Source organism: Hemiscyllium ocellatum, chromosome 1 (genome assembly GCF_020745735.1).
Source record: "Hemiscyllium ocellatum isolate sHemOce1 chromosome 1, sHemOce1.pat.X.cur, whole genome shotgun sequence".
NCBI classification, from domain to species: Eukaryota; Metazoa; Chordata; class Chondrichthyes; order Orectolobiformes; family Hemiscylliidae; genus Hemiscyllium; species Hemiscyllium ocellatum.
In genome coordinates this window covers 146,548,975-146,561,633 of record NC_083401.1, presented here as the reverse complement: position 1 = coordinate 146,561,633, position 12,659 = coordinate 146,548,975, and the positions used below count along the sequence as shown (strand labels likewise).

At 39.3% G+C, this 12,659-nt stretch overlaps 1 protein-coding gene across 1 annotated transcript in view; it reads right to left on the bottom strand.

The window, feature by feature from the left end:
- Window positions 1-12,659, bottom strand: part of cfi (complement factor I) — a 60,594-nt gene that overhangs the window by 30,792 nt on the left and 17,143 nt on the right. Inside the window, exons 2-6 of the mRNA XM_060829042.1 lie at window positions 11,078-11,351; window positions 9,780-9,936; window positions 9,459-9,661; window positions 8,482-8,598; window positions 8,216-8,323 (exon numbers count right to left, since the gene is read on the bottom strand). Coding sequence (XP_060685025.1) covers window positions 8,216-8,323; window positions 8,482-8,598; window positions 9,459-9,661; window positions 9,780-9,936; window positions 11,078-11,351 — 859 coding nt within the window. The remainder of the gene's footprint in view (window positions 1-8,215; window positions 8,324-8,481; window positions 8,599-9,458; window positions 9,662-9,779; window positions 9,937-11,077; window positions 11,352-12,659) is intronic.

The window sequence follows — 12,659 nt, the reverse complement described above, 5'->3', positions numbered from 1 at the left end:
AAGAATCCAAATATACCATGGTATGAAATATTATTGATTTTCAAAAGAAGTAAAATTAACATGAATGAGTGAAAGTGTTGAGGTGCTTATTAAAATATTTGTGATACTTCATGTTTTGAGAGAATATTGATGATTCAGAGAGATCCATTGATTGGAACATCTGTGCATATTGAAATATATTGCTTTAAATCCTTCAGCCGAACAATGCAATATTAATTCAGTGCTCACTAGGTCTGGCTTCTCGTACGTCATTGATTTCCATTGTCACATCTCCTTAACCCTCTCAGCTTCACTATCTTTGACATCTCTTTTAGTATGTTCCTTTAAATCTATTTCCTTTAATTAGGTTTTAGTGTCAAATGTGTCAAATATCATTCCCTGAAAGTGCCCAACTGATTATTTTCCAGAGTTTGATAGATTCAGGATAAGTTCCTGCAGATTGGAGGGTGGCTAATGTTGTACCACTTTTTAAGAAAGGAGCGACAGAGAAAGCAGGAAATTATAGACCAGTTAGTCTGATCTCAGTGGTGGAAAAGATGCTGGAGTCAATTATAAAGGATGAAACTACGACACATCTGGACAGCAGTAAGAGGATAGGTCAGAGTCAGCATGGATTTATGAAGGAGAAATCATGCTTGACTAATCTTCTGGAATTTTTTGAGAATGTAACTCTGAAGATGGACAAGGGAGATCCAGTGGATGAAGTGTTTCAGAGAGCCTTTGATAAAGTCCCACATAGGAGGTTAGTGAGCAAAATTAGGGTGCATGGTATTGGGGGCAAATATTGACTTGGATTGAAAATTGGTTGGCTGACAGGAAACAAAGAGTAGTGATAAATGGCTCCATTTCGGAATGGCAGGCAGTGACCAGTGCAGTACCGCAGGGATCAGTGCTGGGACCGTAGCTTTTTGCAATATATATTAATGATATAGAAGATGGTATTAATAGTAACATTAGCAAATTTGCTGATGATACAAAGCTGGGTGGCAGGGTGAATTGTGAGGAGGTTGTTAGGAGATTACAGGTTAGGTGAGTGGACAGATGCATGGCAGATGCAGTTTTAATGTGGATAAATGTATGGTTATCCACTTTGGTGGAAAGAACAGGAAGGCAGGTTACTACCTAAATGGAGTCAAGTTAGGTAAAGGGGCAGTACAAAGAGAACTGGGTGTTCTTGTACACCAGTCAATGAAGGCAAGCATGCAGGTACAGCAGGTAGTGAAGAAAGCTAATAGCATGCTGGCCTTCATAACAAGAAGGAAATGAGTATAGAAGCAAAGAGGTTCTTCTGCAGCTGTACAGGGCCCTGGTGAGACCACACCTGGAATATTGTGTGCAGTTCTGGTCTCCAAATTTGAGGAAAGACATTCTGGCTATTGAGGGAGTGCAGCATAGATTCACAAGGTCAATTCCTAAGAATGGCGGGACTATCTTATGTTGAAAGATTGGAGCGATTGGGCTTGTATGCCCTTGAGTTTAGAAGACTGAGAGGGGATCTGACTGAGACATATAAGATTATTAAAGGATTGGACACTCTGGAGGCAGGAAACATGTTTCCACTGATGGGTGAGTCCTGAACCAGAGGACACAGCTTAAAAATAAGGGGTAGGCCATTTAGGACAGAGATGAGGAGAAACTTCTTCACCCAGAGAGTGGTGGGTGTGTGGAATGCTCTGCCCCAGAAGGCAGTGGAGGCCAGTCTCTGGATTCATTTAAGAAAGAATTGGATAGAGCTCTCAAGGATAGTGGAATCAAGGGTTATGGAGATAATGCAGGAACAGGATACTGATTGAGAATGATCAGCCATGACCATAATGAATAGTGGTGCAGGCTCGTAGGACAGATTGGCCTACTCCTGCACCTATTGTCTATTGTCTATTGCCCTATAGTGACGTTTATGGACTTGTAAGGATGACTCTATTTCATCTAACACATTACTTCTGTCTCCCTTCTTTCCCATTAAATACATTTACAATATTTGCCTTATTGTAGTAGCATAAAGAAATTACACCTGTGTTTGCTATAAGGTTCATAAGTAAGTATCTTCTATTTCTGACCTATAGTTTTCGATTGCCATTTAAGTAGTAACATTTTCTCTACACCTACCTTGTCTAATAATTTTGTCATTTTAATAGCCCCTATCAAGTCATGTCTCAGCCTTCTCTTTTAGAAGGAGAGCGCCCTGGTTTCTTCAGTTTGTCTTGAAAAATATATTCTTCCAGTTTTGAATTTTTTTTTTGCATCTTCTCTTTATATGATTTTGTACCCTTAACTTAATATAAAGACCAGACCATTTTGTTGGAAGTGATTCTGAAAGATAGGATTTACATGCATTTGAAGAGACAAAGAATGATTGAGTACAGGCACAATAAATCCGTTGACTATTGAAGGATTGCAGAAAACTGTTAGTGGTGCAGATGTTATTCTGTGGTTTACAAAGTTTGTTTCAAAACCAAAATGTCTTATGTTTTGTTGAGTGTCTAGGCTCTGCAAAATGTTCTGAATTGATGCTTTCTTTCTTATTCATTTCAAATTTTGGTTGATTTGGAGCCCAGATGTTCGGCACAGCATCGTGGGCTGAATGGCCTGTACTGTGCTGTACTGTTCTGTGTTCTATGTTCACAAAAGTCAACATAGTTTTGTGTGAGGGAAATTGTGTTTCACAAACTTGATTGAGTTTTTTGAGGAATTAACATGGCAGACTAATTAATAAAGTTGGATTACATGGATTCAGGATGAGCTTGGATACAAAATTGGCTTAATGCCGGGAGACAGAGTGATGGTGGAAGGTTGTTTTTCAGACTGGAGGCCTTTGACTAGCAGATTTCCACAGGGATTGGTGCTGGATCCATTTTTGTTTCTAATTTATATAAATTATTTAGATGAGAATATAGAAAGCATGGTTAGCAAGTTTGCAAATGACATAAATGTTGATGGTATAATGGACAATGAAGAAAGTTATCTAAGATTACAAAGAGATCTTGATCATTTGGGTCAATGGGCTGAAGAGTGGCAGACGGAGTTTAAATTGGATAATTGCAAGATATTGCATTTTGGTATACAAAAATTTGGTTACAATCAAAGATAGTGCTCTGGGTAGTATTGTATATCAGAGAGACGGAGAGGTTCATGTACATAATTCTTTGACATTTGCATCACATATAGATAGTGTGATTAAGATGTTGTTTAGCATGCTTGCCTTCATTGCTTGGACATTTGAGTATAGAAGTTGGGACATTATGTTGAGATTGTACAAGATGTTGGTGAGGCCTCTTCTGAAGTAATGTGTCCAGCTCTGGTCTCCCTATTATAGGAAGGATATCCTTAAACTGGCGAACGATCAGGAGAGACATACCAGAATTTTGCTGAAAATGGAGGGTTTGCAATATAAGGAGAGGCTAGAGAGGTTGGGACTTTTTTTCACTGGAGCATTGGAGGTTGAGAGATAACCTTATAGAGGTTTATAAGATCAAGAGGTGTATGGATAGGGTGAATGGCAAGTGCCTTTTCTATAGGTTGGGGATTTCAAGAGTAGGTGGTATACTGTTAATGTGAGAGGAGAAAGATTTTAAAAAGTCATGAGGGGCAACTTGTTTTACACAGAAAGTGGTTAGTATGTGGGATGAACTGCCAGAGGAAGTAAGTAGTGGATGTTTACAACCTTTAAAAAGACATTTGGATAAGTACATGAAAAGAAACATTCAGAGAGATATGGGCCAAGCACATGATTGTGGGATTAGTTTAGTTTGGGATTATGATCGTCATGGACTAGTTGGACTGAACGATCTGTTTACATGCTGTATAACTCTATGACTATGAATAACTGTGTACAGTAATCCAAATATGGTCTAACCATAGTTAAAATTTACATAACTCTCTATTTTTCAGGTGCACCATTTCACAAAAGAATCCTGGCATTTGTTTTTTTTTGTCACCTTCCTATCTTTTGTCACAACCTTTCTGTATCTTAGCCTTGGATCTCTTTTCTTTCTCTACCCTATCCAGAATCTGCCTATCCAAGTAGAGCATCATTTCCTTATCTTACTATCAAAATCTGCCAGTACTTGGTTAAACAGTCAGCTCCTTTTTAGAAGATGTTATTTATAGTCATACTAAAGTATTTATTCAAGCATAGAGATCTACAGGACAGAAAAAGACTCTTTGGTCCATCAAGTCTGTGTCAGTCTAAAACAACCACCCAATTATTCTAATCCCATTTTCCAGCAGTTGACAAATAGCCTTGTATATATTGGCACATCTTGTACCTTGTACACATCTAAATACTTCTTAAATACCATGAGGGTTTCTGCAGCTTCATTGGAACAATTATCAGATTCTCACCATCCTCTGGATGAAAAGGTTTATCCTCACATGTCCTCTAAACCTTCTGCTCCTTATCGTAAATCTACGCCCTTCCATCAAGAAAAAATTTCTTCCTCTCTACCCTATCTGTGCCCCTCATAATCTTATACATCCCAATCATGTCCCCTCTCAATCTCCTATGATCTAAGGAAAACAGTCTTAGTCTATCAGAAGACCATAAGAGATGTGGCGGAGTTATACTATGTAACCCACTGAGAGTGCTCCACCTTTTAATCATGGCTGATATTCTCAACTCTATTCTTCTGGACTAAAGAGTATTGTCATGCTATCTGACTCTGTGACTCTGTGGTAGATTCAGAGACACATTGCTTTTTTCAATATAAAATATGTTGACACTGGATTTCCAGAAGCTTTCATTTGTAAGGCTGTGGTATGTATATGTGCTGTTGAGAAGTATGTTGTCCCTTCCAGAGTATTAGGTTTGTAGTGCAATTATACAGGAAAACACAGACAGTGGGAATAAATGGGTCTTTTGCTGAGTGGCAGCCAGTGACTAGTGTCATATTGTAAGATCCGTGCTTGGGCTCCAGCTATTCACGATATACATCAATGACATGGATGAGGAAACCCAAGTGTTATATTTCAAAATTTGTTAATAATGTAAAATTAGATGAGATTGTGAGCTATGAGAAGGCAGGGAGACTTCAAGGTGATCTTGAAAAGTTGTGTAAGTGGGGAAACATATTGGAAATTCTGTATAATGTAGTTCAATATGAACTTTTACACTTTGGTGTGAAAACCCGAAAGGAAGATTATTGTTTAAATTATGATATATTGGGAGGTGATGATGTACAAAGGGATCTGAGTATCCAATGCAAGAGGATTTAAGTTCAGAAGTAGGGATGTCATAGCACAGTTATACAGAGGCTTGGTGAGACCACACCTAGAATACTGTGCACAGTTTTGGTCTCCACAAAGGGAGTGCAACAGAGATTCACTTGGTTGATACGAGGGTTAGCGGGTCTGTCCTGTGACAAGAGACTGATTCAACTGGCCCTGTATTCATGATAGTTTAGAGGGGATCTAATTGATATGTATGAAATACTAATAGGGCTGGGTAGACTAGATGTAGGTTGATGTTTTCCCTCATTAGAGAGTTAGAACTAGGGGAAACAGTCTCAAGATATAGGGTAGACCATTTGGGATTGAGCTGAAGAAAAATGTCTTCACTTTTAATTCCCTGGTGACCAGGATGAGTCCTTAGGGGAAAACAGAAGAAAATATAGTCCTTTATCTCAGTCATGAGGGTATTCATTGGTACCATGCACAATCATTGGATTTAAGGTTTGGTGGTACCATTCCAGCAACATCTGTAACAGCTGGTGATATGGTGAAGACTTTAGCTTGGCTTTGCCAAGGTTACTCATACCTTCCTATTCTGGACATGAAATTTGATCTTTGATCTGACTGCATTTTGATGGGCAGACCATATTAGGTGAAAGAACTGGGTCAATTCCATCACTGGTGTTTTGATGGAATGGTTCTCAGGTCAACAGCCTCTGGGAAATGGGTAGCCACCTCTGTGTGTTGATAAGCTCATGCTAGCTCTGGACAGGATTGCCACACAATCCAGGCAAAAGTGGGTTCTCCAGATGCTGGAGATTAGACTCAAGATTAGAGTAGTACTGGAAAAGCACAGCAAGTCAGGCAACATCCAAGGAGCAGGAAAATCAACGTTTTGGGCAAATTTCCTTCATCAGGAATTCCCGATGAAGGGCTTTTGCCCGAAATGTCAATTTTTCTGGTCCTTGGATGCTGCCTTATCTGCTGTGCTTTTCCAGCAGTACTCTCCACACAATCTGTTAACATTACACCGAATGAGTCCCCAAAAGCTAACACAGGATTCATGAGTGCACACTTTGTTGCAGGTTGTGATGTTGCCCACAAGCTGGCGGATGTGGCAGGTTCAATTCCCATATTTGTTGAGAAGGAATCTCCTTCTCTACATTTCCCTTCCCCTGCGGTGCGGTGAGCCTCAGGTTAGGCCACCACCCATTGTGTCTCTTTAATGAATGAACAGCCCAATGGTTCTAAGATTTGGTGGCTTTACCATTATTTTCTATTCATCCTAAAGGTTCTTTTACAACAAGGTTATTAATTAGCCCCTTTTCATGAAGTAATGCTAGATCTAAAATAGTCTGCCCTCCAGTCAACTCTTCAAACTGTTGCTCCAGAAAACCATTGTTAAGACATACCAGAAAATTGTTCTCTGCAGCTTTGATGCTCAGTTGGTTTACCCAGTTTAGATGCGGATTAAAGTTACCCATGATCACTGCATTATGCATGCTACGTGCGTGCTTCTCTCATGTTCTGATTAATACCATGCCCCACACAACCATGACTATTTGGTGGTCTATAAATAAATCCAACTAATGTCTGTGGCCACTTGCTCTTTCTTATTGCACTCCAACAGATTGCACACATTCTCCTTTCAATCTGAGATCCTGACTTACTAATATACTGATCCTATCCATGGAATTCCTCCTCCTTCTTCTTCGTGAGTTAATAATATTCTCTGTTAGACTCCTAGTGTTTGGATCAGGACCAGTAAGCAGAAAGGAATTCAGATAATAAACAAATAGTTGGCATCAAGTTATAAAATCAACAATGTAAACAATGTAATGAGATATTATCAAAAGGAAAAGGTTTACACAAAAGAAATGGGTTGCTTAATCCAGGTAGGGATGAAGAGTCTTGGAAATTAATGTTAATTAAGAACCAATTTAATGGAAAGAGTGAGCAGGTAATCATTTGGAATACAGTATCTGATGAGACTAAAAGCACATTAGTAGATGGTCAGATGGTAAATATAGATGTAGGTATTGCATCAGTTGTCTATTATACACCCTATCCAATATTTCATTAATAGAATTCAACATCACGTGACCGATGTAACACCACTCATTCTTCACTTGCATTAACAATAAATTTCTATCTCAGTACGCACAGCCAAATACATGAACTAGAGACCAAAGAGAAGCAATGGACCAATAAAGGACACAAATCTACATTAAGATGTCCATTCAAAATGCATAATAAATGGTTACAGCACAGATCACAACTTCTGGTTGGAAATGGAGATGCACCAGTTACTTCAATTCCAGGCTTTTGCAGTTGCAATAATGTTTCGATTATTGTGACCATTATGAATGTTTGGATGAGTTCCAAAAATTAATGGCATATCCAGTTCTGTTGACATATCTGTTCAGGGGAATAACTGACAACTTTATGAAGCTGTTATGACATAGTCTGACTTTGATGTGGTTTCAGAGTACATGGTTGTTTGTTTATACAAATTTTTGAGGACTAATTGATTTTTTTCCTAATGAGAAGGTTTTTTTGCAGCGTCAATGTGAGTTTTAGGTTGGTATATGAGTTTTTTTTATCATTTGCATTTAATACAATTCCTATTGATATTCCTCAGGGCTGTACACAGTGGATACTGTTGAATGCCCATGAATGCATAGAGGAGACATGGTGGATCTGAGATGGCATCAATGTGGCATCTTTGGGTGGAGGAGTTAAGGGGAGGGGGAAGATATGAGATTTTGGGACCTTTAATTCATATTGAAAGCTGAGCTGCTGTGTTAGAAAATGGACATGGGCCTTCTAACAAGCCACGCCTTGACAAAACTCCATTGTAGATCACAAATTGCACTGCAATCCTAGATCCCATTAGGAGAAGCAGAAGTCCTAAAGTTAGGAATGGGTCATGTGCGCTGTTGAGAACCTACAAAAATGTGGAGGTCATGATTTCTTAAATCCAAATGAAAATCCTGCCTTGTACTTAAGTAGTTGTAGGATGCATTAATCTGTGAAGATAATTTCTCACCAGTGCAGTCCTTCTCATCACTTCCATCCAAGCAGTCATCTTCACCATCGCATAAAGAAAAAGATGGAATACATACATCTGACTTGCAGTGATGAGAATTATTACATTCTGTTTCACAATAGAAAAAAAGTATTAGAGACAATGTAGTTTGCACTTTTTTAATGACTCAAAGCATTTGCTAAAACAAGAACATCTGCAGAATGCTAGTCTCAATTAAACCTCCAGAGGTAGCAGCAAAAGAGAGAAACTTTGCCCCCTTCACTTACTTTTACAGCATGACTCATCACTTAGGTCAGCACAGTCATCGATGCCATTGCAAAGATCCTTCAGTGGAATACATTTTCCATTTACACAAGTAAATTCTTCATTAGTGCATTTCTTGTCTAACAAACAACAGGAGCAGTTTTAGTGAAGTTGAAATCTTAAATAAATACAATAATTCAACAGTAGTTCCCAGTTGTCAGACCAAACATTGGATAACGGCCATCACTTTGCAAATGAAACAATATTTGCATAAAACTGAATTAATGCAGAACAGCATGTTGCTCTTTCCTCAGTCACAACCAGAGCAAACTTTGAAGAAGGCTGTCCACTGCAATAACACATTGCTAGTGGTGTAAGTGAGCAGAGAGTCGTCTTTCTGCCCCTCTATGGGCTAGCAGCTTTGGTAGTCCTGACAGCCTCAGAACTCAGCAGTGCTGCTAGCACTGTAAGGAGTCACGTGGATGAAGAGGAAATGGCTAATTCTGATCTAGTACTAATCTGATTTTTTTTTTCATTTATTCTTGAGATGTAGGTGTTACTGCCCTGGCCAACATAATATGCCTGATACCTTATGGTCCATTAAATAGTTGAAATTAAACCATGTTGCTGTCATTGTGGAGTCACATGTAGACCAGACCAGGTAAGGATGGTAGATTTCCTTTTTCAAAAAGACCTCCATAAACCAGATGAGATGGATCCAGTTTACTCAACTCTCTGAACAAACTTGGGAGGAGGTTTTGTCAGGATTGTGGGGACATTACCTATTTCCCATGGAAGGTTTACACGGCGAATATTGCAACAGAAAGGACTGTCCGTCAATAACAAATTAACATTCTCAGTTTCCCTTCAAAAAAAGCCAGCACCAATTATCTATATTTCATACACCAGACTGTAGAATTACACTACCCACGTAGCACCCTTCCCTGAGCCCACGTCTCTTTGATGAATGAAGCCCATAGTAGTAGCATAAAATAAAAACCTGCAGTATAATCATAACATTTAACCGCAGTAATGTTTTCTTTCTTGCATGCCTTCTGTGGCTCTTCAATGTCTGTGAGGCGGAAACATTCTGATAGGCTTGTCTCAAATCCTCTGCAGCGCATTCTGTTCGACCACATCATAAAATTGGTATCCTCTGGCCAACTTATAAATTCTGTTTCTGTTAAAATTTTCTCTGCTCCTCTGGCCAAAGGAGAGAAGTTAGTCAGCAGCAGAAAAGACAGCTTTAGAGACACAATACTCATTACAGGCATTGACTTCAATCATTTTCAAATGCAGGACTTTGATGCTAAATTCTTACAATTGAAAGTTGAGCTGTCTGCAGACGACATTTGCCTCATGCATTGTCCATCTCTTCTGATTCATGCATATAGGCATATCTCGTAAGGTCTGATTGAAACTGAATAAAATAATCCCTTGTGATTTTTGATCAGTTCGAAAAGAAACAGCAGCATGTCCTAAAATTTGGAAAAGGGAGCTCATTATATGTGTGCATAAATTCAGTCACATACACAGGTATAAACTAAGTCATAACTGAGATTGTTTCGACGATTTACAAAGTAGTCTTTTAAGATGCAGAAATTGATTTAACACTAGAACCCAATTTCATGGTAAATTAATATTCTCATTCAGTAGTACAACAAATGACTAATGGAGAAAATGGAAAATGCAATATTGGTACAGCAGAGGGGACTATAGCAGTATTGGAGAGCTTGCTGGCCTGATTGAGTTATGCTGCCTTTCAGAGAGATTGACAACTGTTTAGAGAATGTGGACAGATGGTTTTCCAGTTGGGAGGGGTTCAGAAATCCAGTGACCCCTCCACAAAGCAGAGTTTAGTTTCAGTGGAAAGGGGGGTGGCCAAGCAATTTCAGAGAGCCAACTATTGAGAAACAGGAAGCAAACAGTTTCTTTCTGTGGCTGAGGCATTGGATTTGTGTTTCATTTGGTCCCATGAAAGTTGATGCAGCATTTTTGGAGCAGCCTGCAATGGTTCGGCTTGTTAGGTGGCATTTGCACAATTTATCTTTGATAACTAAAACAGTTCTCCTATTGCAAGGAATTGTGCTGCATTTATTACCTTAGTCCATTTTCACATCTGAACAGTTAAAGTAAGGCTGCATTGCTTTTGTACTCATGATTTGGAGATGCTGGTGTTGGACTGGGGTGTACACAGTTAAAAATCACACAACACCAGGTTATAGTCCAACAGGTTTAATTGGAAGCACACTAGCTTTCGGAGAGCGACACAATCACCTGATGAAGGAGCGTCGCTCCGAAAGCTAGTATGCTTCCAATTAAGCCTGTTGGACTATAACCTTGCTTTTGTACTGCTGTGACAAAGCTTCCAAGGATTGATTTTTTAAAAAAAAATGGAATATTTATTTACCAGTAAGAGAGCACTTGCTTCTTTTAACTATTTCTTCCTAATTTCCCCCCAAAATGAGAATTTAGCACAATAAATATGAAGGGAAAGATTGTTTTCAGCTCATTTTATCTCACTGAAGAGAGTTTGCAACTGTCCACAGATTGAAAATAAATTGGCTGAATCTTTCTATTCAAATGGATCAGTAGGATCAACAATTTTTGCATCCTCACCCAATGAGCAGGCCCCGAAATGTGAGAACTTTTCTTGGCTTCGATAACATTCAACACTTTTCAGCTGGCAGTATGTCCTATATTTCTTATTGTTGCTTGAGCAAACGTCTTCCCCATTCTTTGGACACTGATATGGCAGCTTGCAGACGCAGTTTCCTTGAACACACTTTTCCCAAGGCTGACAGAAGATTTTCTGGCATGACTTAGAGGTGAAGTTTTTGTCCCGACAGCCTTTAGCCAGAATTTGAAGGTGAACATGTGAAGAATTTGAAATCTGTAACAGAGGTATAAGTTTCGTTTCAAAGCAGTTTCTTTGATACAAGTTGTTTGCTTGACACCAGTCTGCTGAAGGGTTACAAGTCCATGGGTACTGATTGTGCTGTATTTATTACCTTAGTCTGTATTTACACAACTAACTGATACAGCAGAGTTGCTTTTCTTTTGTTCTGCTGTTACAAATCTTTTTTTTAAATGGAAAATTTAGTTACCACCTAACAGAGGAGTCTCAACTAAAAGGTAGGGATTCTGTTGTGATCCTTTAAATAGGAAGACACTGACATTGTGGATGCTGGGTTAGGAGTTCTATGTTTTAGATTAGATTAGATTACTTACAGTGTGGAAACAGGCCCTTCGGCCCAACAAGTCCACACCGACCCGCCGAAGCGCAACCCACCCATTCCCCTACATTTACCCCTTTTACCTAGCACTACGGGCAATTTAGCATGGCCAATTCACCTGGCCTGCACATCTTTGGACTGTGGGTGGAAACCGGAGCACCCGGAGGAAACCCACACAGACACAGGGAGAATGTGCAAACTCCACACAGTCAGTCACCTGAGTCGGGAAATGAACCCAGGTCTCTGGCGCTGTGAGGCAGCAGTGCTAACCACTGTGCCACCGTGCCGCCCACATTTGTCATTACTGTATCTCTAAATTAATGCTGTTAGATTTTTTAAACGATTACGTGAGATCGAGAAGCAGGAATAGGCAATTCAACCCCTCTAAGCCTGCTCCATTGTTTAATACAGTCATGGCAGATCACGTCTCAGTCTCAAATCCACATTTCTGCTCATTTCCCATAACCATTTCCTTTACACAGCACTAATTTAATGTCTGTCTATGTCCACCTTAAATGAATTCAGTATTCTAGTGACCACTGCTCTCTGGGGTAATGAATTCCACAAATTCACAACCCTTTAGGAGAAGTAATTGCTCCTCATCTCCATTTTAAATTTTCCACCCCTTATTTATAACCTAAATTAGCTCCAGTTCTTATCCTTCACCATTTACTTTGCTGGAGTATAATGACCACTATGCAGTGATCTTGTGGTCAACATAGATCACATGAAAACAGCCTCAGCATTAAAGGTTCATGACTGAATAGTCTTACTAGCACTCACTGTCTGGACTCCTATGAAAACAAGTTGCTGAGATAAAATATTGAAAGGTTGTTGTGACTTCAGCACAGGCCTTGAATATTTTCGGCAAAAAAAATTGCAAAAGCAGATTGATGTAGTAGGCGTGCTGTACCAGCTGGAAAACAGTTGGGTGAGTTCTGTATTGCCCCTTAGTTTAAAAGTAT